General features: G+C 41.0%; 2 protein-coding genes across 3 annotated transcripts; one reads left to right on the forward strand and one right to left on the reverse strand.

The window, feature by feature from the left end:
* Nucleotides 1-232: 232 nt before the first annotated feature.
* LOC136235387 (kinesin-like protein KIN-4C) lies at nt 233-5,243 on the forward strand. 2 transcript variants are annotated; one of them, XM_066025034.1, is made up of 12 exons: nt 233-507; nt 896-1,012; nt 1,081-1,212; nt 1,328-1,408; nt 2,383-2,454; nt 2,553-2,631; nt 2,717-2,751; nt 3,572-3,645; nt 3,852-3,914; nt 4,024-4,169; nt 4,260-4,657; nt 4,834-5,243. In XM_066025034.1, the coding sequence occupies exons 1-12, from the start codon at nt 355-357 to the stop codon at nt 4,996-4,998; spliced, it is 1,515 nt and encodes a 504-aa protein (XP_065881106.1). In that variant the 5' UTR covers nt 233-354; the 3' UTR covers nt 4,999-5,243. The 2 variants fall into 2 exon arrangements, with proteins under 2 accessions (XP_065881106.1, XP_065881107.1); XM_066025035.1 differs by having other exon boundaries at nt 234-507; nt 2,720-2,751.
* Nucleotides 5,232-8,337, reverse strand: LOC136235386 (argininosuccinate lyase, chloroplastic). Its single transcript, XM_066025033.1, has 6 exons — nt 7,930-8,337; nt 7,447-7,827; nt 7,221-7,369; nt 6,854-7,145; nt 6,543-6,707; nt 5,232-5,803 (listed from the first exon to the last, which is right to left on the reverse strand). Exons 1-6 carry the CDS (start codon nt 8,260-8,262, stop codon nt 5,546-5,548), a joined length of 1,578 nt encoding a protein of 525 aa, XP_065881105.1. The 5' UTR covers nt 8,263-8,337; the 3' UTR covers nt 5,232-5,545.
* Nucleotides 8,338-25,157: the final 16,820 nt, after the last annotated feature.

Consider the following 25,157-nt stretch of genomic DNA (forward strand, 5'->3'; position numbering starts at 1 on the left):
AGCTAGTGAAAATGACTAGCTATTTATTTTAGAGAGTCATGTCACCTTGTTGGAGTGGTCACTCTCTAAATGACTAGCTAAATTTGACAATTTAGAGAGTCATGTCATCCTATTGGAGATGCTCTTACAATTGAAAGTTGAGGGATACAATTGCAATATTTGGATAAGTTCAGAGATTATTTGTGTACTAGGCCTAATATGAATAAGCATAGGGTCCTAAATGTAAATGTATAATCCGGCCAGCGTGTCATAAACATAAAAGAAGAGGGAAACCAATCAAAATTCAAAATATATTCTTCCCGTCGATTGATCGGCCAAAAACTGAAGGAAGAAGGCTTTGATCAGATCGGCAAGATGAAAAAGCCTAATCGCCGCTCGAAACGAAGCAGCGTCTCTGATTTCACGCCACCAGCGGCCTTAGCAGATGACGAAGGGGACGAGCAACATCAGCAGCAGTGTTATAATAAGGGAGTTGACGATTTGGAGAAAGAGAATGAAGATCTTAAGGTTATTGCTCTTGCTTCACTTACTTGAACTTCTGATCATTTGCTCTATTTTCTTGTTAATTTGAATCTGATTCTCTCTGGAGAAAATGTAGGAAAAGTCTTATGCAGCCGTTGCTGTTTAGATCGGAGGAATTTTGAGGTTTTCATATATTGTTGATATCGATTAGACAGTATTGACTATTTGATAGGGATTTGGAATCCATTTTTCCTTAAACATTAATTAAACATATTCTTCTTTTTATTCTCGGGTGATGAAAATATTTCACTGCGTTTTTTCTTTGGATAAAAATCTGGAAATGCTCTTCTTGGAAATTACTGGATTTGCATGAATGTATTTCTGAGTCCACTGTGTTAGATATCATTAGCCTAAAGTTCTCGTGACTTAGCAGATGGAAATTGAAGAATTGAAGCAGAAAGCGGCTAATCTTTCACCCTCTTCTGTTGATGGCCTTAGAAAGCTGAAGGAAGATGATGATTCTCAAAAGCTGCGTTTCCTTGAAGATCAGGTGGTTTATTTTATCAATATTCTGCCCTCTTTCAACACGACAAATTATATATTAATATGCCTATTCAGGTTACGGATTTGAAGAAGAAATTCAATGGCCTATCTCAGCTTTCAGCAAGAAAGCATTACTCATCCCAAAAACAGCAAAGTGGTGATGCAGGTTCACCTCAGGATCAAATCCAGAGATTAAAGGTTCAGAAGGTGCTTATATTTCCCTGTTCTTGAAATATGCCAATGTAACCTGATCATTTGTGTTTAACGAGCTCGCAATACTTAGTAGTGATTTTAATTTCCTTTTTTCCCTTTCTCCCTGAAGGTTCAACTTTTTTGCAAGATGAAGCTAGACTCTGTTCAATTCAGGCTGTCAAAGGCTTCACTGGAGAAAGAAATTCTTCAGGCACGTTGTTTTTGTTGATTATATCATTAGTCATTACTGTATTAACAGTTGTCAGTTTTTATAAAAAAACAAAACAGGTTGTCAGTTGTTCTAGCAATTCGTAGTGGAAGTGATGTTTCATGATTTTTGGTTCCCTGTTATTCCAGATGATTGAAGATTTTGTTTCTAGGATTAATGTTTAATCTGTCTATTCAAATTTTTTTTTTTACTTCTATATGCTTAATTGTGTTTTAATAAAGCACCGTGATTTGATTTGACATTTTCCTTTGCGCTAAAAGTATAGTCATGGTTACTCCCTTGTATGATTCCTTCTTTATATATTACAATACCTTGCTCTGAGATGGATTGTTGTTTTTTAAGTATTGACTTTTGGTTCTATTCATGCTTTGCGAGGAATCCTATGTTCTGGTTTTCCCTTCTAAGCAATTTTGCTTGTCTAGATTGAACTGAAACCACATAGTCATGCTAGTTAGTGAAACATTATATTGTTATTCTTTTCCAAGAAATTTGGCCTATCTAGATTGGATTGAAATTACATAGTCATGCTGGGAGCTGCAGATCATCTAGGCATGCTACATTTGCTCAGTATCAGTAATGTCTACCTTCTAGACATGGTGATTGGCTTTGAAGTTGTAGTCGTAGGCTTTGTGCTGTTTCCAATTCAGGTTCAGTAGACATTGAGATATAGCTTTATCCCCAAGTAGTAATTCAAGATTTGCAAATGCTGGGATTACTGCAAATTTTTGCGGATTCAAACTCATCACTATTGGTTTGCAAATTGCAGTTTCCATGATTCTTTCTTTATTTTGTCTTTTTGTTTTTCTGTTTCCCTCTCTTACATGCTATATTGTTGGTAAGTGACCATTGCTTCATATACTCCCCATTTAATCCAGATTATGAGAGTGTAAGCAATGGCTTTCCCTGGAGTTATAAGCTGACATCTGAATGTTTGTACTATGTTTTCCTGTTGACAGCTAAAGAAAGAAGCAAGAAGGAAAGATTATGAAATGCGTAAGTTGCTAGCTCTGAATGAAAAGCAGAGGCTGGTAAGTTGGTGTGCTTTCTTCTTTGTTTTGATGCCTCCTTTTATGAGTCATATGTATCTCCCAGAGAATTATTCTTCTAACTTCGTAAACTTTATCAGGTTTTGCAGCAAAAGACAAAAGAAGCTTCTACAGCTACTAAACGGCTAAAAGAGCTATTAGAGTCTCGCAAGGGTTCTGGTTAGTGGATTTGCTGCTTTATGCAGTTTATGTTTGTTTATTTAAATGTGCTTTATTGAATTTTTCTTTGTTTCCAAATTTCAAGCAGATAGTAAAGGTGGTAAGAGTCCTGGAGTTCAGGTATGTACATGACCCAACAATCTGTTTGATGGGATATGCTGACCAGAAAACAAAGCAATGAAGCATTATATTGGTTTACTTTTGACATGCCTTGATGTTTAGGATGTCTTTTCAGTGCACATAAATTTTCTTTCTTTTCCTCTTTTCTAAAAGGGTGGATGCTAAAGTAATTAGGCACTAGGCAGGTTACTTGTTTCTAACCCATGGTGTTTTTTCTAGAATCACTGGAGCAGGAACTGATTTGGCTAAATTAATCATAAACTAGGTTTTATAAGTTGCAACTATCGTTGATATACACTTTGGTTGAAATTTCTAGCTTCTAGACGAAAGCACCTTTTGCTACTGTCTATGTGAAAAATAAATAACGAGCATGAAGAGATTTTTCGAGTTGAGTGCAAGACATCATTTTTTCCATCTAACTTCTTTGCATTTGAATATGAGAAGGAGAACGTATCATAGAAACATTGGATGGTTCTTTCCTGTATTGAGAATGGAAAACAGATCCTGAAAGCACCTTTTGCTACTGTCTATGTGAAAAATAAATAACGAGCATGAAGAGATTTTTCGAGTTGAGTGCAAGACATCATTTTTTCCATCTAACTTCTTTGCATTTGAATATGAGAAGGAGAACGTATCATAGAAACATTGGATGGTTCTTTCCTGTATTGAGAATGGAAAACAGATCCTGGAATAATCTATAGGTTGCTTCTGGGTAGATTAATTTTTATTATGATTATTATTTTCTGTTGAATGATAAGGTAATTCAAACACTCAAGCAATCTTTATATCATCATTCCCTATCGACTTGATACTGGTTCAGGGTATAGAGATTGAACTTAAAGTTGCAGCAAGGGTGGAAGAGATACGTGCCGACTATGAACGTGTAATGGAAGAGTAAGTCCTGGTAACCTAACTAAAGCATTTGGAGCTGAATTTATTTGGCTCGTGTTCTTAGTTCTCCTTTACAATTTGTCTATATTGTATTATTACCTTTTGAATATGTTACTACTCTCTATCCAGTGGAGTTTTGAAGTGAAAGTTGGATCTGTTTAAGTAAAATTGTTTATTTTGAAACTGACTAAACTAATCCATTTCGCTAGGATGGCAGATGAGCTGAGGAAATTTGAGGAAGAAGCAGAGACGCTCAGGCAAGAAAACTTCAGGTTGGACTTGGTTTTTAAACTTTCTACAAGTGATTGTACCATTTTTCTTCCAGGCACTGTATATAAATGAGCACCAAAAGCTGAAAAGTATCATCTCCTGTGCTTTAAGGTGCCTTTTACAGGATAAAGAAGTTGAATGCACAGTGAGGGATTCAGAACTAAGAGACCTGAAAGAAGAAATAGTCAGGCTAAGTAATTTGGTTAATCAACCAGGAGTGCTGAAGGCAGAAATTAATAGAAAGAAGCTGGAGGCAAGTACATACGACATCTGGCAGTATCTTGCCTTATATATATATATATATATAATTTGGATCTGATGGAATTCTTACATTGGTGATCAGGTAGACCTTGTTAAACCTTCTGCTTCTTATGCTATTAGTGACTTCATGGACACATCTGAACCAGATTATTCTGGAGGAAATACTGCTGCACCAGTGAAATCTACTCCACAGATGTGCTGCTCTTGCAGTAAAAAGTCTCTGTGCAAGACATTAAAGTGTGAATGTCGGGCTGCTGGTGGCAGTTGTGGGGCTGGGTGTGGATGTACAACCTCCAAATGCAGCAACAGATCAATTCTCTTTATCAAGGTGGACGACTCCCCAGAAAGAAAGGAAGCTCAAGACTCAGTTGATAGTTCAGGCAATTCAGGATCGCAGGAAGTCATTGTTTCTGAACCTCCTGATTTGGATAATGAATGTGTGCCAGTGCCAAGGAAGCCTTTACATGAAATCGGAAATGCACTGGTATCTTCCATTCCCATATCAGTGTTGATTCTTATTTATTCCCTGTCAAATCTTTTCATGCAAAGTTATGCCTGAGTACCTCCATTTCTTTCTCTTTCTTGTGAAATTATTTGCTAGCTTTTCATTTCTTCATTTGTCTCTCCATAGCTTACTTACAGAAATCTAAATATCTTCAGGCCAATTCAAGTCCTATTGCTAAAAAACCTGGGAAGAAAATGGGAGGGCGAAAACCGGTGAACATAGCAGAAACATTTTCCTCAGTATCAGGTCTGAAAAAAGTAGATGCAGATGCTCATCAGATGAGACAAACTAGGGCTAGGCGCCCACAGGCCTCAAAATAAGGATATGCTTTGGCTTTCAATGTTGAGGTGTTTATGAGAGTGTTCTTGAGATGGGAATTATAAACAAATTTTCTGCTGTAGCAGTGTTGAAATTTTTTTGTGGTTACTGAAATAACAAACTTTATGCTCGCAAACTAGAGCTATTGCTATGTGAATGGAACTTGAGGCCCACATATTATAATTACATCAACATATATATATGAGTTTCACTTGAAATTCCAGTTGGAAAGCTATTGACGAATCAACTTGAATTTGTATCTCAATCTCATTTGTTTGAATAAGTTTAGTCACACAATAACCACTGAAAGTCAAACGTTTAGACAAGCTTGGAAATCTTTGAACTCCATTTTGAGGATTGTGTTCAAATTTTACTTTGAAATTTCAATCAGTCACAACAACCGTCAAATAATATAAAACTACAGTTGCCAAGTCTTCATATGGCATTGTTCTATTCGACTCATCCTTTCCAGCAATGATATTTCGCCTTTTGCTAGTTATGTTCGAGTCTTGATTGCTCGTTTTGGTCTGAGGGACATCTGACTATTAATTAATGAGGTCTGCTAATTTCAAGTTTCTTGACCCAGTAGTTAAGTTGCTCGGCAACACAGGCAGATCCCGTCGAACCATATGAGCAGAATTTTGTAACAGCATTTTCAACCCCAAGATACTCGTACACATCCTCCTCAAAAGTTGGACTTATACTTGTAAATTCATCAAGCCTCAACTCTTGAAGCTGACAATTCTTTGAAACACACAAGGCAACAGACCTTCCAACTATATCATGGGAAGTTCTGAAAGGCATCCCCTGCAGATAAAGAGGTTGAAGTCATCAATCCATTTCCAATTAAATTTGCAGAATAAACATCAATAATCATGCTTCTTCCATACAATACAATCAGCTAACTTTGATTTATTTTTTTTTAGGGGAAAAGTAGAAGAATTCAGACAGAGTGGGAATATGGTTTCCTGCCTGGGTACACATTTCTTCCACTGCTATAATATGCAAACCTTGCCAAAACACAAGCGCACTACACTACTAAGTATGCTTAGCATAGCAATTTAAAACAAATAGAGTCACTACTAATATTCGGCTCTGCTTGTGTTATTAACCCACCAGAATCATCTATTCTTATGATCTCTATAGTAAAAATATCTTAATTGGTGACGAGATCATCCTTCCCTCTGTCAGAGCAACTTATAGTGTCGTCAATTTATTCTTTCTAGTTAGTGTCAAGGAGTAGTTTCTGAACAAGAGAAGGAAATCAATATTTTCTACACAATATGGACAAAATTTCTCTTCAAAAAATATTTGAGATAAAGATTTTAAATTGATTGATGATGATTGTTGACACACATCAGCAGCACAGAACTTTTGCAAGATGTTGATAGCTATATTACTGTAAGTGTATGCCCTTAAAACTAAGCAGGACAGATTTGACTCGAGCTATATAATTGGGGTGATGCATTTCTAGTTAAATAAAAAGTCAGAGAAATATAAGAAGATATAGTAAAAAGAGCATAAAAGAAAGTTGCTAATGACTTGCCTTCTTCACAAGATAATCAGCAAGTGTTGTTGCATCGAGATGGCCAGCTGGCAAAGCCTTGTGAATTCTTGTGCGATTGAAGGTAATGTTCTGAGCAAACTCAGCTGAAACTTGAAGCATCCCTATAATTGTTTTAACACTATCAAATACAGGCTCCTTATCTTCCTGTCTCAAGAAAAGAAAAGCATATCTGAAAAGAATAGTATATGTGAAAGCATTTGTTTGCAAAGATGCGTGACAAAAGTATAAATGAACACCAACAGGAATAGCTCTTAAAAGCAAAGGAATGTACAGCATTGAATGAAGTGTACCTGCAAATCACGATTATAAGCTAAAGGAAGTCCTTTGCACAATGTGAGAAGAGTAACGAGGTCTCCAATGACTCTAGCAGACTTTCCTCGAACGAGTTCCATAGGATCTGGATTTTTCTTCTGAGGCATTATACTGCTTCCTGTTGAAACAGAATCGCTGGGTATGATAAATCCAAACTCCTCTGAAGCCCACAATACCCATTCCTCACCCAAACGAGATAGATGAATGGCTGTGATGGAATTAGCAGAAAGAAACTCCAAAACGAAATCTCTGTCTGAAACTGCATCAATACTATGAAATAACTAAACTTAAGCAACTAGCTCATGATTAGAGGAAATAAAAGGAAGGTAGGTAGGAAATGCATACCTGTTCCTCATTGGAGCAGTGAATCCTAAAGCATCAGAAGTCATAAACCTATCAATGGGTAGACCAGTGCCAGCCAATGCACATGCACCCAAGGGACAGAAATTCACCCTAACTCTGCAATCGAGTAGACGGCTGGCATCACGTTCAAGCTACAAGAGGAGAGGAAGTCTTTTAGACAGACAGACAGACACTAGAAGTAGATTAAGTTTGTTTGAGAAATAGCTACCTGCTCAACATAAGCCAAAAGAAGATGTGGCAATAGAACAGGTTGTGCTCTTTGTAAATGTGTGTAACCAGGAACAATGAGTCCCTCATTCTCCAAAGCTAAACCCACCAATGCAATTTGTAGATTCTTGATAGACAACATGATTCTATCAATAGCATCACGACACCAAAGTCTAAAATCTGTCGAAACTTGATCATTTCTGCTCCGAGCTGTATGTAGTTTCTTTGCAGGCTCACCAATCATATCCGTCAAAGCAGCTTCAATGTTCATGTGCACATCCTCCCTGTCTGTCCTCCACAAAAACTCACCTCCTTCAATACGTCTTTCAATCTCATCCAGACCTTGTACGATACTATCTCTATCCCTCAAACTTATCAATCCCTAAAACAGAATAATATCATATCATATCATATCATATCATATCATATCATATCATATCAATTCTAAATCAAAACAACAAAACTATTCAGAAAGATTAATAACCTGACTGCAAAGCATAGAGGCATGAGCCTTACTACCCTCAATGTCTTGCTTATACAGCAGCTTATCAAAAGAAATAGACTCCGTAAATTTCTCGACAGTATGAGTCGTGCTCTCTTCGAACCTTCCACCCCAAAGTTTGCTCTCCTTAGTTTCAATTTCAGGTTGAGAGGAGCCACCCATGGGCATGGCTCTAGTAATGCATAAACCTTCAAACTTTTCCTGGGGAGGGCAAGAAACAAAGGATAGGAGGGAATTTAATTTGGTTTGGGTAGAGAGGGAGGCCGTCGGAGATGGGTATGGAGAAGGTGATAGCAGAAGAGAGTGTGATTTCATTGCGGTGCGGTGTAGACGGCAGCTGAGAGGGGACTGTTCAGTAGCAGGGTTCGCTTCTTATTCTCTCGGAGAGCAAGAAAATACGGGTATTAATGGTCTTGGCCCAAATTCCTACTTTATTTTATATTTTGGTAAATTTACATTTTTTTTTATTTACTCTCTTTTTCTTTATATATATATATATATGATAATAAGGGAGAAACTTCTGATCGGAGCTCGTCCCTGTGGGGGGCGTCGTTGGGTTCGACGGGGGAAACTCCGATGCCAAAGTCAGTAGAGAATATGAAGAATAAACCGTATTGACAAAGCTTAGAGAATATAGAAAAGTCTGAGTACCTTGATAGCCTAGAATGGTAGGTTATATATAGTTGAGAAGTTCGTAACCTCTAGGTAACTAGAAAGTCCCCATTAATGCTCATTTAATGGTGGTTACAAGTTACTCTTAACCTGGCGGGTAAGACAGTTAATGATCCATTTAATGATCCTTTATGGCCGAGCCGGCGGCCAGCCGTTACCAAGGTGAATGGAGAGATTCGCCTTATAGATCCGCCAGCGGATCTCTTAGAGCTAGTCCATGGAGATACGCCAGCTGACTTCCTTTGCTACGTGGCATACTTAAAGGCAAATATCTCTTTTGGTCCTCGTGATAATATCTCGATGTTATTAGAAGCCCCCCTAAAATGCCTTTAAAGTCCTTTAGGGCTTTTAGACTTCCGCGCGCCGTCATATGCTCCATCATTAATGTGCGCTCTGTTCAACGCCATTTGATGGTTGATACGTGTGGTGGCACACTGTCCCAGGTTGGTTCAAAAGAAACCTTTTTCTCCTTCTAATTTCTCTTTCTTCTTCATTTCTTCATCTCTCTCCGTTTTCGAAGCTTTTCCTAGAAGTTTTCCAGAGCTCTTCTTCAACTTTCTACGTTTCCATGTAAGTGCCCTTTCTTTTTATCTTGAATGTTTAGAAGTTCATCCTCGTCTTCTGGGTCGACTTCTGAACTTTTTAACTCGTCATCCCCTCCTAAGATTGAAGTAGATTTTAGTTGGACCACTTCATCGTCGGAGGACTCCCAATCTTCTATAGGTGCGATTAATTCCGGTTTAGCTGAGTTCAATAACTCGGCGCGTAACCATTACCAAACTCGTTCAACCAGAAATCCCTCTTTCTTTTTTTCTGTTTCCGGTGCCGTTCCGGCCGGTGCTCGTAACCGGTTTCTGGGTTCCATGGCCACTTCTTCTCTCCCTGCTAAGAAAAAGAATCCTCGAGCGGAGTCCACTCCATCCCGTATGAATGCCGCGGATTTGGCGAATCTGGCGGATCGCTTTCCGTGGATCAAAAATTACGAAACCCAACTTGCTGCTTCTCATCAACGCCCCTCCAATCCGCCTAACGACTTCTTTACTGTATTCTGTAGTCATGTAGAGAGAGGGTTTCACCTTCCTCTTCCCAAGATGATGGCGGATATCCTCTCATACTTTGACATTGCCGTCAGTCAGCTACATCCTAATGGCTGGCTCGACATGGCCCTAGACTGCTATCTCGCTTCGAATCTAGGCGTTGTTTATACGGGCCGTATTTTTAGGGCCTTTCATAAACCTTCCAAGAGGAAGTCAGAATCCTATCTTACATTCGCCAAATTTGGTGTCTATTCGCCCTTTTACGACAAAATGTCCAACGTTCATAGCTGGGATGAGAGTTTCTTCTATGTGAAGATAAAGGAGGATGAACCGTTAGGTTTCCCTTCAGTTTGGAATTCTCGTCCGCTACATATGGCGGGTGACATGCGGATCTTAACAAGCAGTGACGAAGAGGTGGCGGATCTCATGAAGCAGATCAAGGCGGATGCATGGACTTATGCAGATGCCTTAGCCTTCATGATGAGTGACATTCCATTGATTCGCCGAGAAGGGGGATCAATTTATTTATTCGAAAATTACTCAGTTTGATCAAGGTACATTTCCGTTACTTCAAAAGTCTTGATTATCTTGATGTCTTCTTTGGCAGGGGTGTATCTAAGGCCAATCACGCTCTTGCAGAGACGCGCAGGAAGCTTTTGGAAGATGAAGCGCGCAAGAAAAGTCAAGCGGCTAATCCTCAAGCCGATACGGGCAAACGTCCTGCGGAGATAGCTGTTGATCCGCCCCTGAAGAAGAGGCGGCCTAACACTATGGGTAGTACCAAGATTATGGCGGACGCGATACGATCCGCCAAACCTGCTGAGAAGATTGTTCAGGTAATCCATCTTTTGATTTCCTCTGTTGCTCATCCAATTCTAAAGTGATGTATGGCTCTTCTCTGTTTGTGCAGATGGCGAAGCCCGATATTGGAGGATATTGGTCCGCCAAATTGGGGGCCCAAGGTTCTTTTGAGAACGAATCCCTTCTGAATGATCTGGATGAGGCCTTGGGTCAGGTGGGAGAGGTACAAAGGAACTATAACCAAATCCCTGGGCCAACTCATGTCCAGAAGGGGAAATCGGAGCTTCTTTCGGTGAGTTCAAAAAGAATGTAGATAATGATAATTCCTTCACCTCTTTTTTGCCCTTGGACTAAATCATTTTGTCTTTTATAGCTGTATGCCCGTCTGCGTACTTTGGAAAATGGACTCCTTCAGAACGTGGCGGACAGGGCAACCATTGAAAGGTTAGAAAAAGAGATAGCGAATGCCAATTCCACCATTGCCTCTGCAAACGCGGATCTTGCTTCCGCCACAGCGGCTTTAGTTCTTCGGGATGAAGAGATAAAAAGTTTAAAGGCAACGATGGCTTCTGATGCCAAAATCCATGAGGATGCTCTCGGAGAAGCTGAGTACACGGCGGGTGTACATGCGTTTTACTATGGCGAGATGCTTATGGCGTACTTCTCCCTGGCCCATCCTGAAGTTGACTTCACAGATCCTCTGCTCGCCGTCCCCGAACCAGAAGACGTGGCGAGGTTCAACAAAATGCCAGATGTCAGGGAATACCTTCGCAATTATGTACGGAAATGGATGAAAGGACCCCCGCAGGAGACCAAACCTTCTACCACAGTTGTGGCGGACAATTCTGAAGAGATGCCGCCCAAGGTAGGCACAGAGCCCATTCCTGATTCTGTCCTTCCACCGGGTCCTACTTCTTCGAAGGATAAGGAGGTATCTTCTGGTGGCGGATCTGTGACCGCGGAGAAGAAGGATCCTCAAGCGAGCATCATAGGCGAAGGAAGCAAGAAAGAGGATGCCCCTATTATTATTTAGTTTTCTGTTTAAAGATCTTTTGTAAAAAAATCTTCTAAGTACAATCTGGTTAATCTTGTTATCTATTTATTTTGCTCTCACATTTACGTAGAGAAGTACGTTAAACATAAGCATGTTTAGGATTTTATGTTTGGAGTAGGTGGCCAGCCATACTCCATGGTATGAACCTTTGTGAAGGTTTGAAGCTGTTTTATTCCTTCTTGGAGGAAGTAAAGCTGCCCAGGGGTTCAATTTGCTACCTATCTTTGAGGTGAAATGATCCGCCCGTAGGACTTGTGAATCCCTCTCTGGGAGGGATAAGAGAGTGTAAAGACCTTGCGTCCAAGGATCGTTTTAACTCAATCGGTGATCAGGATCCGCTAAGTGATCTACATTGAATGTGGAGAGCGTTGGATGCCCCCTTCTTTTTAAGACTGGAATATTGATATTGCAGCAGTAAACTATAAAAAGAACATGAGTAATAAAACCAACAATGTTTATTAATGAGAGAAACACCTTATTACAGCGAATATGTCTTTATAAATGAGCCTCGTTAAAACCTTTAACAAGAAAAACCACATGGGAAAAAGCTTGTTAAAGGAAAAAGAGTGCTCAAGACCATGAACATACTTCATTTTTTAACAAAGTATTTACGGAGGTTTTGGAGATTCCACGTGCGTGGCAGTGTATTGCCCTCCATATCTTGTATTTTGAATGTGGCCGGTCCAACCTTGTCTACTATCTGGTATGGACCTATCCAGTTGATCCCCAACTTGTCCTTGCCTTCTCGAGATTGGACTTTATCAGCCTTGCGAAGCACAAGATCTCCTATTTTTAGATCCACAAGCTTGGCATTTTTATCATGATAGGATGCGATCCGCTGTTTATATGCTGCCATGCGTACATAGGATTGGTTCCTGCGATCCTCAACCTGATCCAGACGCTCCCTTAATCGCTTATCGTTGTCCTTTTCACAATAAAAGGCCACTCGATCACTGGGGACTTGTATTTCAACGGGGATTACGGCCTCCACTCCATGAGAAAGGGCGAATGGCGTTTCTCCCGTAGCAGTTCTTGGGGTGGTACGATAGGCCCATAAAACACTTGTAAGCTGGTCCGCCCACTTTTTGTCGTGTTCTCCCAACCTCTTTTTTATCCCCTTTACAATCGTTCGATTGGTCACTTCGGTCATTCCATTGGACTGGGGATAATAAACGGAGGCGAATCTGTTCAGGATGCCCAATCCTTCACAAAAAGCCTTGAATTGGCCACAGTTAAACTGTGTCCCGTTGTCAGTGATGATGGTATGTGGAATGCCATATCTTCCCACGATGTTGTCCTTGACAAACTCCACTATCTGTTCTGCTGTAATGGAGGAAACAGCCTCGGCTTCTACCCATTTGGTGAAATGGTCGACCGCTATTATTACATACCTCTTTTGCCGACGAGTTGGAGGAAACGGGCCAACAATATTTATTCCCCAAAGGGCGAACGGACGGCCCTCAATGATTGGCCTTTGAATGTGTTTGATAGTGTGTGACTCATTTGCATGAATCTGACAATTGTGACAAGATTCTACCAAACTCTGGGCATCTAATTCAGTTGTGGGCCAGTAGAAACCTGCTAACCTGGATTTCTTCAAGATCGTGGCGGAAGCTTCGTGTGACCCACAGGATCCCTCGTGCAGCTCCTTGAGGATCTGCTGCCCTTCTTCTGGTAGAATGCATTTCAGCCAAGGATGACTAAAGGATTTTCTGTAAAGACCATCATTGATCAAGGAGAAGTAAGCTGATCTCCTAACAATCCTCCTCGCCTCTTCCTTGTCTTCAGGTAATGCTCCATTTAATAGATATTGGCGGATGACTGTCCTCCAATCATCCTCCACCGTTGTGAGTACGGACACTTCTTCGGCAGCAAATGCTGGAGCCATTTTTACTTCGAAGGGACAATCTGGATCCGCCCAGTTTACTTCACTAGAAGCCATTTTGGCCAATTGATCAGCCTCCGTATTGGATTCCCTTGGTATGTGAATCAATTCCCACTTCGTTTCTTTAACTTCAAGGTGATCCAGCAACTTTTTGACTTCTGCTACATATTTGGCCAGAACTTCGTCTTTCACCTCGTAATTCTTGATTACTTGGTTGACCATTAGTTTTGAATCGCTATATATCACGATCCACTCTGGGGTGATTTCTTGAAGTAGACGTAATCCCAGTATCAGAGCTTCGTACTCAGCAGCATTATTAGTGGCATGGAAATTTAATTTTGCTGCGTATCACAATCTTATGTAGTGGGGACCTTTGATCACAACTCCCACACCTGCTCCATCCACCGAGGAAGCTCCATCAGTGTACATCGACCATTCTTCTAACGGAGGCTTGGGATGAGATATCCCTTCGTCAGTGAATTCATTCACGAAGTCCGCCAGGACCTGACTTTTCAAAGATGATCTGCTTTCATATCTTACATCAAATTCGCCCAGGCGAATCGCCCATTCCATCAACCTTCCTGATGTGTCTGGCTTCTGTAATACTTTTCTCATTGGTATATTGGTTCGAACTATTACAGTATGCGCCTGAAAATATGGCCTAAGGCGAACTGCCGTGGTTACAACAGCCAGTGCCATTTTATCCAGCTTTGAATATCTGGATTCAGCGTCTTTCAAAACTTTACTCACGTAATAAATTGGGAATTGTTGGCCATCTTCTTCTCGTATCATGACTGTGCATACTGCTTTATCCGTGACTGATATGTACATGTAAAGATCCTCTCCTTTCAAAGGTCGGCTCATCATGGGTGGCTCTGTGAGGAACCGCTTGATTCCTTCAAAGGCATTTTGACAATCCTCATTCCACTCGAATGCTTTTTGTTTCTTGATGATTTCGAAAAAAGGCTGACATCTACGAGCTGAGCAAGAGATAAACCTGCCCAAGGCTATGATACGTCCATTGAGGCGCTGCACTTCTCTGATATTCTGGGGCGCTTGCATTTTTAGGACTGCTTTGACCTTGTCAGGATTTGGGCTGACTCCTTTTTCACTGATCATGAATCCTAAAAACTTCCCATATGTTGCCCCGAAAGTGCATTTCTCTGGATTCAGCTTGATGTTGTGGTGCCGAAGTACGCCCAGTACCTCCTTTATATCTTCGGCATGCCTTTCTACAGTTGTGCTTTTAATGATCATATCGTCTACATAGACAGAATAATTACCGCTCTTATTGTCCGCAAATATCTTGTTCATCATCCTCTGATAGGTAGCACCTGCGTTCTTAAGCCCAAAGGGCATGACTTTAAAACAATAAGTAGCTTGATGCGTCACGAACGAGGTCTTAATTCTATCTGAGGGCTCCATGGGGATTTGATGATAGCTTGACTTCACGTTAGTAAAGGAGTACATTGCGTGACCGGCAGTTCCATCTACAAGCATGTCTATGCATGGCAAAGGATAATTATCCTTGGGGCAAGCTTTATTGAGATCTGTAAAGTCAATGCACATGCGGTAAGATCCGCCAGCTTTCTTGACTAGCACGACGTTCGCCAACCACTGTGTGTAGAGTACCTCCTCAATGGCATCCGCCTTCTGGAGCTTGGCGATCTCTTCCTCTATCACCTTTTGCCTTTCCGGACCATGGTTTCTCCGCTTCTGAGCCACAGGAACTACATCTTTATCGATGTTGAGCTTATGGGTGATCACATCTGGGCTAATTCCTGGGAGAACTTCGTCCTTCCATGTAAAGACATCTTCAGCTTCACAAAGTACTTGTGTGATTGCATCTCTGATCTTGCCCCGTAGCCCCTTAGCTATTCGTACCTGCTTCTCCTCTGCCATAAAGTACATTTCGGTTTCGCCTAAGGCCATTGTGACACGCTCCTCTTCATCTTCTTCCTTAGATTGAGGGCGAATCATTAAGGATGCTGAATATGTTTCTTGGGCCACCTTTTGACAACCTTTGACCATCACACCTCCCTTGACCGTGGGAATGTAAAGTGTCAAATGGCGAATAGAGATAAGAGCTGCAACTTCGGAGATAAAAGGTCGTCCGAGGATAATGTTATAAGCTAATTGTCCATCCAAGATCGAGAACTCCAAATCTCCTCTCCAAACTTGATCATTATCAACAAGCTCACAATCCAAAGTAACTTGGCCTTTCGTCTGAATGGTATGACCTGTCACTCCCAAAATGTCAACCACCGTCGGCTCTACCTGGACGGGATCCATCCGGAGTCTAGCGAACGCTCCTCGGGTAATGACATTACATGAAGTTCCCGTATCAATCATTACCCTCTTCATTTCCCAACCTTCGACCATCATGGTGACGACCAGTGCATCCGCATGGGGTGGAATCTCAGGACCTGCGTCTGAGAAAGGGCGATTTAATGATGTCCTATCAAGGGCGGTCGTCTTCGCCTTTTTCGATGCTGGCTGATAACCAGGTCCTCCTGCTATGACATTGATGGTACCCTTTCCTTTCTTCTTTGGGTCCTCCTTGGATCTATCCTCTTCTTTTCCTTCAGCTTGGATGAACCGATCCAATTTACCTCTTTCAATGAGTCGCTCAATTTCTCGAGCTAACTCCCAGCAAGCATCCGTATCATGGCCATTTTTCCTATGATACTTACAATAATTTTTAGGATTTTTACCTTTATTGGTGTACTCCCCCCCTTTTGGCTCGGGGTATGAAATGCTCCGCTTGTGCTGACTGTTCTCAATCCACATAAGAACCTCACTCTTAGAGGCATTGAGAGGTGTGAAGGAGGTGACAAACGTTGATTTATTCCGAGAATCCCTTCGTTTGTTCCGAGAAGAAGAATCCTGACGTTTGTCCTTGTCCCGGTCCCGAGGACGAGTTTCGCCTCTGTCCTTTTTTGGTGATGATGGCGAACCTCGGCGAATGTCATCCACTTCTATAAAGTCTTTATAACGCTCCATTAATTCTGCCATGCTGGTGGGATTTTTACGAATGAGATCCTCTTGCAAACTTTTACAAGTAGTGTTTCTCACAAAACACTCCACAGCTACGGAGATATCTACATCAACGATTTGTATACACAATTGGTTGAAAGTGTCCACATAATCTCGGAGGGGTTCATTCGCCTTCTGCTTTAATTCAAAAAGTTTTCCATATTTCACCACTGCAGGAATACAACCAGCAAATTTAGCACAAAATTCCCTGCTTAATTGATCAAAGCTGTTTATTGATCCTGGAGGTAGAGATTGAAACCACAAATAAGCTGGACCTCCCAGTGTGGTGACAAAAATTTTGCAGAGCACGGGTTCGGTGGCTCGATTGAGCCTGGCCAAGATTCGATACTTTCGAACATGAGCTTCCGGATTATCTTTGCCTGTGTATATTGCAAGATTAGGAATCTTGAAAGCTCTGTCAGTTTCCTCTGCCTCGATCCAGGCTGCAAAAGGCGAATCCCTATTGGCGAATGGATTGTGCCTAGCATTTTCTTCGTTCATTTGGAGTACTAGGGCCCTCACTCTATCATTAAAATTCTCCGGATCCGCCCTGGGGCGACCCCTTCGTGGCGATCTACTTGGAGAAGAAGAAGAAGAAGAAGAACTTGAATCAGACGATGGATCCGATGGCGAATGTCTTCCTGCATTACCACGTCCGCTCCCTCCTCTTCCTCCACCATCTCCTCCACCACCTCCTCTGCCTGGGGGAGTTGGACCATTTCCTCCTTGCTGGCCTCCAGACGAGGTGCGTCCACCAGTTCCTGAAGATGGATGTGGCGGTGGTCCACCTATATGAGATGTTTTTTCTGGCCTTTTACTTCTTCTACGACCAGTAGATGGAGGTGATCTGCCACGGCGTGGGGATCCTGCTTGCTTATTTTTATCCTTTTTATGCTTTTTACGAGTGGGCTCCTTAAATCCGCCAAGAGACGAATTTTTTCCGCGGACGCCTAGGTACATTTGGTCCATCAAGATTAAACCTTGGAATCCCTGATCCGCCAGGAGGGACCGTATCATTCCTTCGACTTCCCTCGCCAGGAAATAACTCCCTGATAACCGGTCGTCCGCCACCCGATGCCGTAGTAGTTATCATGGAATCAATGTTGTGAGCTTGAAGGAATGAAGAGCTATAGGCACCTGGTCCCAGACCAAAGTTTAATGGAGGTAAAGATGAGACAGCTAACGTAGATACCGTACTCCAACGAGGAGGAAGAGTCATGAACGCCCGGAGGCGGTTCCCAATTTCAAGCCCATATCGTGCCTCGATATCCCGAGCACACATATCGATGAAAGAAGCAGTGGGCATGTTTCCATCGATATTTGTTACAGGAGCAGTTGTGTTAGTGCAATCAGCACTAGATGGTGTAATTATCGGTGATTCAATCCCGGAGGAGGGATTTTGTCCTCCATCGGTCATGATGTTTCAGTGTGAACGAAAAACCCTTTATTTGATCAAGGATTCCACGTTCACCGCACCAATTGATAACAAGGGAGAAATTTCTGATCGGAGCTCGTCCCTGTGGGGGGCGTCGTTGGGTTCGACGGGGGAAACTCCGATGCCAAAGTCAGTAGAGAATATGAAGAATAAACTGTATTGACAAAGCTTAGAGAATATAGAAAAGTCTGAGTACCTTAATAACCTAGAATGGTAGGTTATATATAGTTGAGAAGTTCGTAACCTCTAGGTAACTAGAAAGTCCCCATTAATGCTCATTTAATGGTGGTTACAAGTTACTCTTAACCTAGCGGGTAAGACAGTTAATGATCCATTTAATGATCCTTTATGGCCGAGCCGGCGGCCAGCCGTTACCAAGGTGAATGGAGAGATTCGCCTTATAGATCCGCCAGCGGATCTCTTAGAGCTAGTCCAGGGAGATACGCCAGCTGACTTCCTTTGCTACATGACATACTTAAAGGCAAATATCTCTTTTGGTCCTCGTGATAATATCTCGATGTTATCAATATATTTTTTTTTGATAATAATGCATATATATTTCATTAGATACGAGTACATGAAAATAGTAAGGATTAAAACCTTACCCATACATAGGTCAAAGCCTAATATAAAATCCACAAAGGGAATAGAAAGACTACAAAGAGCAAAAGATGCCATAAAGGGAATAAAACGACTACAAAGAGCAAAAAATACCATAAAAGGTACAATGAAAATAACAGAACAACAAAACTCATACTTCTCTTGAATCCAAATCCACCGGAAAGCAGCTGTAAACCAATCATCATCATCTAATTTCTTCCGACCATTCGGATCTGAGTCCTTTCTGTTGGTGCAACCCCGTAGATCTATGGATCTACGTATAAGATAATACGCTTCCGCTTTTGCTAAATCCGGAAAAAGTGTAAATGGAAGAGATATAGCTCACAGATGCAAATCAAACGAAAAAAAATCCAAAGAAAAGTATGAACTTCAACGGAAAAAAAGAAACAAAACACCAATAAAAACTAAAAAAAGTAGGAATAGAGCCATATATGGGAGGAGGAAGAAGGAAGACAATCTTCCTTCTCCCTCTAGATCTAGTTTCTTTCTAGTTTCTTGTTGTTAAAACTGAAATGAGGCAGTGTTTGGCTTGGAAGATTGAAGAAAAGATGAAAGAGTAGAAGAAGGAAGAAAAGAGATGGGGGGCGGCAGAGTTTCCAGAGAGAAAATAATTTTTACTTTCTCACCAAAATAATAAAATCCTTTATATATATTTTAAGCTCTACAAATAATACAGTGAACACCGTTCCCTTTGGACATTTTTGCTTTTTCATAATTTTCATCCAAAATTTCTAAACCTTTCAAATTCCTCTCAACTTTTTTTTTATTTTTAAAAACCCAACCTAAAACATCATGGAACCAAAATACGGGAAGGGAAAAGGCTTCATGGGTATTTCGATAAGGTTTTTTTAAAATTTGTTCGAAAACACGAGTTCCGTCTCCGAAATTGGAGACGGAACTCGGACATTTTGGCCTAAACGGGTGCCGATCCCGTTCGGCCCCTAGGGGAAACGCATGAACCATGCGTTTCCCCTATGCTGGGAACAAGATCGCCGCACCGTTCTGCCCAAGGCGGAATGGTGCGACGCACCCGTTTCCACCATAGGGAAACGGATGCGGGAAAACGGGATTCCTACCTGTTCTTCCTATGGTGGAGAAACGGGGGCGCACCCATTCCGCCCTAGGGCAGAACATTTACGGTGCACCAGTCGGCCCTAGGGCCAACTGGTGCGCCTCACCCGTTTGGACCTGGGCCATGTGGTGTGAGTCACCCACCCAGGCCAAAATCGGGTATTTTAAAATTTTTTTTTTTAAAAATTGTGTCAGGATGCCCGTCGGCGGACCCGAAATAGTAAAAAAAAAAACCGAAAACGTTGAATTGAATCTTGAAAATAAAAATGTAGTTAATTGGTTTGTTTGTTAATTTACAGGCTGACATTGCTGACGGTGGTTCTCGACACCGGTATACATCCACTCGTGTTGTTACTGCATCCGCTCGGAGGATTCGGACCGAGCAGAGATTGATGGAGGATGCCTAGAGGGCACACGATGCACGTGTTGGACGTCAGGAGGAGGCTGATGATGTAGAGATGGACGTAGATGACTCTATGCCTCCTCTGAGTGTTGATATTGTCCCAGTATCCCCTGGCGAAGTGGGGTCGAGTAGGGCATTTTTCTGCTGCAGGATCGTCTTCTAGTAAGAAATTTAAAATTACATTATGTATTTATTTTTGTATTAGCTAAATTTAGTTAGTATTATGTGATTTATTCGTGATTAGTAGGAAATACAAGAATATTCTATAATTCGTGTACTGTAATTTCAGGTAGCAGCAAACGCTCGAGGAGTGCTGTAGAGGAGGACTGGGTCGTGAAGGCCCCATGAAGGAAAATAGGCAATCATAGGGCAGCGGAAATACAAATTTGTTTACCTATTTCCTTAAACCAAGATCCCTTAATCGTTATTTCATACAAAGAAGGATAGAAGGAAATACCTTATGTGACATACTATCTACTGTTGCTAACGTAGTGCCCTCAACTCTAGTTCCGAGTTCATGAGCACAAAGAAAAACAGAAGATCAAATCAGTCAGAATCTCAACCAAAAGAAAACAATCAATAAAGATTGTCTCTAACCAATCAACACAAGATCAAAGAGAAAAAGGAAGAGATAGAATTAATCGGATGGAAGCAAGCGGAGCAAATTTCTTCCTCTACTATAGTGACCGAAATTTGTCTCTCTTCTGGTATTAGGGTTGGCCGAAATTTAACAATAAGGAGGGTATAAATAGCCTCTTGTATCTAAACCCTAGTTAGATAGAATTACGTTACTTAATTAGAGTTTTATTCTAAATAATACTCTATGAATATTATCTATAATTATATCTAAATATAAAGATAATATTTAGTTGTTTGATAGAATAATAATTAGAAGAAACATAATTCGCTCCCCTATCTATTGGGCCTTAAAAACTATTTTGGGCTTCCATTTATTAATTACTATCCATTCTTCTTTTTGGTTCTAAGTCTTATGTGTGACCCATTAGGTTCTTATTGCTACTAGCCGTTGATAGGGGTATTTTACCCCTATCTTTTAGCGTGATTTACGGGTTGATTTTGGATAAAATAAATAAGTTTAATTACAAAAATAAAGTGTTTTTGATAAAATAAAGAAATAAAAATAAATCTCGTACTTTCATTTTACTTTCCTCATTTTTTATTAGTTTAGGAAATAAAAACGTCAAGCTAACTCGGCTCTCAAGATTTGTATTTCAGGTACGAGAAAGGAGCAAAAATCCACTCCATACGCGGGGCGTATAATCCCCTACGCGGGGCGTGAAACATGGTGTCGGTAATGATTGCCTTATCCGCAAAAGCCATGTGGAACTGACTCAGCATACGCGGGGCGTATGCCACTCTACGCGGGGCGTATGACACATGTCGGCAATAATTGGCCTAATCCTGAAAGTCAGACTGCATTGTCTCCCAGAGTCAACTCTCCTTACGCGGGGCGTACCACCATATACGCGGGGTGTAAAAGGCAATTCTTCAACGTAAAAAGATCATAGACTCTTTTACGCGGGGCGTACTTCAGCTACGCACGGCGTAAAAGCACCAATTCAAGCAATAAAACTCCAGAGACTCAAACACGCGGGGCGTACAATCCTTTACGCAGGGCGTGCTTGAGACAACAAGACAACGAATTGGTCCACATGCAGGAGATTTCTGACGGAATGGGCATTTACGTGGGGCGTAGACCAATTTACGCGGGGCGTATCATGAGATTTCTGCACCAAATAATGTTGCTCCATACTTGTGCTTTGTGAAATTACAAACTTGCCCTTGCTTGATGTCTATAAATAGGAAGCTCTTGAACTTCATTTGAGACCAAATTACTTACTAGAGAGCTACACTATACTCTTTTCTTTCTTTGTAATTTAGATTCAGATTTTGTAAGTTAAACTCTCCCCCTCGAGAGCTTGTTCGTTGTTCCGGCGTTCCATTGACGTTCCGTTCGACCATTCGTCACCAAGCTCGAGAGTTCCACCTCCACGACCTAGGAGACGACTTTGAGTCCGGTTAGCTAGTTCCAAGGGCGGATTCTCCCTTTTTACTTGCTAATTAGCTTGAACTCTTCCTATGTACTAGGCTTGGTTGTATTTCATCTAATCACTTTCCACATTTATAATTTATGATTTATAATCTCTATTTCCCTTTATGTGTTAATGTTTATTGCTTGTTTTGATATTGATAATTGATTATTGTGTAGGAGAACGCGATTACCGCCGCCATTCGGGCTATCTTTAGGGAGTTATATAGGTGTTGCCTTACCGGAAGTGACAAACCGGAAACCGTAGGAATTGACAAGCCACGGAACTTACGGGCCCTAGTTTCTAATTCCCCCGCATTAGACACGCCTTGACTAGGAATCACGTAGTCTAAGTGCTTCACGGGTCGGTTCTACTACACTTGGTCGTCTTTGCAAGAGTAAACTATTATCCGTATACATTTAGAGTCATTGTTTATCATAGCTATAACTTATCATATTCATCCCACTTCATAGAGTTTTAGCTACATGAATCTGTGTCGCCAATAGTGAGGAATAGTGTGTAGTTGTGTCTTATTTAACCCCAAAGTAATTACCGCTTAAATAACATACGAAACCGAGTCGTCTAATACTTGTAATTATAAATCCCGTGGATTCGATACCCGGTCTTAACCGGATTATTACTTGATACGACGGGGTACACTTGCCCCTAAGTAGTGACGTCTAGTGAATTTAGAGCAATTAGAAAGACCACATCCATAGTCCCATAGCACACTCATATCACACTACATCCGTAAACACAGCTAGATGAACCACACATCAAGTTTTTGGCGCCGTTGCCGGGGATTTATAATTTCTTGTAATATTAGACAAAAACGTTTTATTGTTAGTCTAAGCATTTGTACATATTACTTTCTTTTTGTGAATAATTTATTTTGTTTCATACTAATAATCTTCTCCATGGTATCATAGTTGTCATCTGTGGGACGTTCTCATGGATGACGAATGTTCGCACCAATAATCTCCCTCGCAATTTGATGTGGTAATCTATATCCTTAAAGATATTCAAGTGAGATTATCTAACAATGAGGCATATTGCAGGGATTTGGGAAATCAAATCACTAGATTGACGTCTCGTATTGATTCAACCGCGGACGAATCAATTCGAGACGCCAATCCGGGTGGTCAAATTGTAGGGGTCGAGTTAATTGAGCCCTCTCAAGAGGAGTCCCCAAGTCATGTAGGATGTCTCAACTGCGAGGAGCCGGAAATCCTAATCGATAAGCCGGTTGTGTGCGGGCCCATGGAAATAAATCCAAAGCTAGAAGAGTTTGAGGTTCCTTCTACCTCGGAATATTTCACTCTTTTTGAACTACTAAAGGAGTCAAAAAGGGAGCAAACGAAACTCTTCAATAATTTCTGTAAATATAGTTTTTGGTTTTTGTTAAATTTTTTTGAAGCTAACAATCCGTTTTGTAGGTACGGATTGTTTATTCAAGAATTTGCATTTCTAACGCGAATGGAAGCATACACCTAGGAGGAAATGCTAAGTCGAGCTCACCGACTATAATGTAGCGCTTCTTGGGAGGCAACCCAAGCTCGAATAAGGGAGTTTTCTTTCCCAACTTTTATTTTCCACATGTCATTTCTTTAAAAAAAGAATCCTACTTTATCCAAAGGAGAATAAGCCACGCGGGGCGTACACACCTATACACCCCACGCACCGTGCTTGTTATTTCTGTTTTTGCGTGAGTTAATAACATTCACGCGGGGCGTATCCCTGTTACGCCCCGCGTGCTCCACCTTTTCCATAATAAGATGGCTCAGAGCTCGGAACACGCGAGGCGTCCCTCTACATGCGCCCCGCGTATCTGAGTCTCTGGCCCCGATGCACTTAAAAAGCCTCTTCTACGCGGGGCGCCCCCAGGGATACGCCTCGCGTAGGATCTGACCTTAAGGGTCCCTTTTTCAGCTCATTCTTTATTTTTGTTTTTGTTTTGTTTTCTTTTTGCGTCGCCCTTGGAATAGGCGTCATTTTAATAACGCGGAGGGACGTGCAACCCCGCACTTTTAGTTTGGTTTGCACTAACAAAAACAAAAACAAAAATCAAATAATTATCAAAATAATTAAACAAATTTATTAATTCTTGAAATTCTTCCGACACGCTACACCTCCCTCAGAAATTAATTAAAGTTCCGTTATTTGTCGTTAAAAATAAAAACATCGGAACACAAAGGATGGTTTAATTGAGAAATTTTAGTCTTGGTTTTGAAGTTAGGGAATTTATGAAAAACTTAGGTTAGTACTAAACTAAGGCATTGAGGCTTAACCCAAATGTTATCTCCATAATAAACTTTAAAAAGGCAATAAAAACGGGATAGTTGAGAATTTAGCGAATACTTGATAGTACACAATTTAAACCCGAATCTTTGTGAGGTATTCTTGAGCCTAAAAGAGTTCGTACGAGAACTCTAATTCTTTCACAATTTTTCGAGAGCTTTGACTTCACTCGACTCATAGAATTTGCATCCAATACCAGGTTAAGTACACTTATTGTGGTAAAAAGGCAATAGATGATAAACCGAACCCACTTAGGCTAATTTTTCTTAATTTATTTTTCTCGTTGTCATTAAACATTAGGAAACCCCCTCGAGCCTATTAACCAACTTTTTTGTTAATACCCTCTTAACATTTAACCCTTTTTCCTCTTGTTCAATTACCGACATAATCAAGTTGCACCCGAATTACCCGAAATAAGTCGCGGCCTTAGCAAATGAGCACCATTAGCTCTCAAAATATTGTTTTTGTGCCTCTATCAAAACAAAGGATACAATAGATAATAAGGCATCCTCAAAGCTCCACCCGAGCAATTTTGAAGTACATCTTGTAAAATTCGCCAAGGCTGAAATAAGCAATAATACGGTGCAATCACAAAACGGTATTTTTGAACTCGAGTTTCTTTAAACTAACCACTAAAGAAGCCACCCACATTACAACCCCCCTCCGGGTTCATTTTTAATATTGCCTAACCATATTTTAGGAGGAAAAACCTGGAGAAAAATGCAAATTCAACATGATCTCGAGTAAGTGCAAAGAAGAGCGATAAAACACCGACCCACCTAAAATTGAGCGTAAGAGCGAAATCCCTTGGTGAGGTACTATCGGGTTCTCAAAAGATAATCAACC

Source organism: Euphorbia lathyris, chromosome 7, assembly GCF_963576675.1.
Source record: "Euphorbia lathyris chromosome 7, ddEupLath1.1, whole genome shotgun sequence".
Lineage (NCBI taxonomy): Eukaryota > Viridiplantae > Streptophyta > Magnoliopsida > Malpighiales > Euphorbiaceae > Euphorbia > Euphorbia lathyris.

Coding starts and splice junctions, on each gene's coding strand:
- LOC136235387 (XM_066025034.1), top strand. CDS start 355: ATGAAAAAGCCTAATCGCCGCTCGAAACGAAGCAGCGTCTCTGATTTC. Junction 3,915..4,023: donor CTCAGGCAAGAAAACTTCAG/GTTGGACTTGGT, acceptor CTGTGCTTTAAG/GTGCCTTTTACAGGATAAAG. Junction 4,658..4,833: donor ATGAAATCGGAAATGCACTG/GTATCTTCCATT, acceptor AAATATCTTCAG/GCCAATTCAAGTCCTATTGC.
- LOC136235386 (XM_066025033.1), bottom strand. CDS start 8,262: ATGAAATCACACTCTCTTCTGCTATCACCTTCTCCATACCCATCTCCG. Junction 7,370..7,446: donor TTTTGGCTTATGTTGAGCAG/GTAGCTATTTCT, acceptor CTCCTCTTGTAG/CTTGAACGTGATGCCAGCCG. Junction 7,146..7,220: donor ACTGCTCCAATGAGGAACAG/GTATGCATTTCC, acceptor GTTATTTCATAG/TATTGATGCAGTTTCAGACA.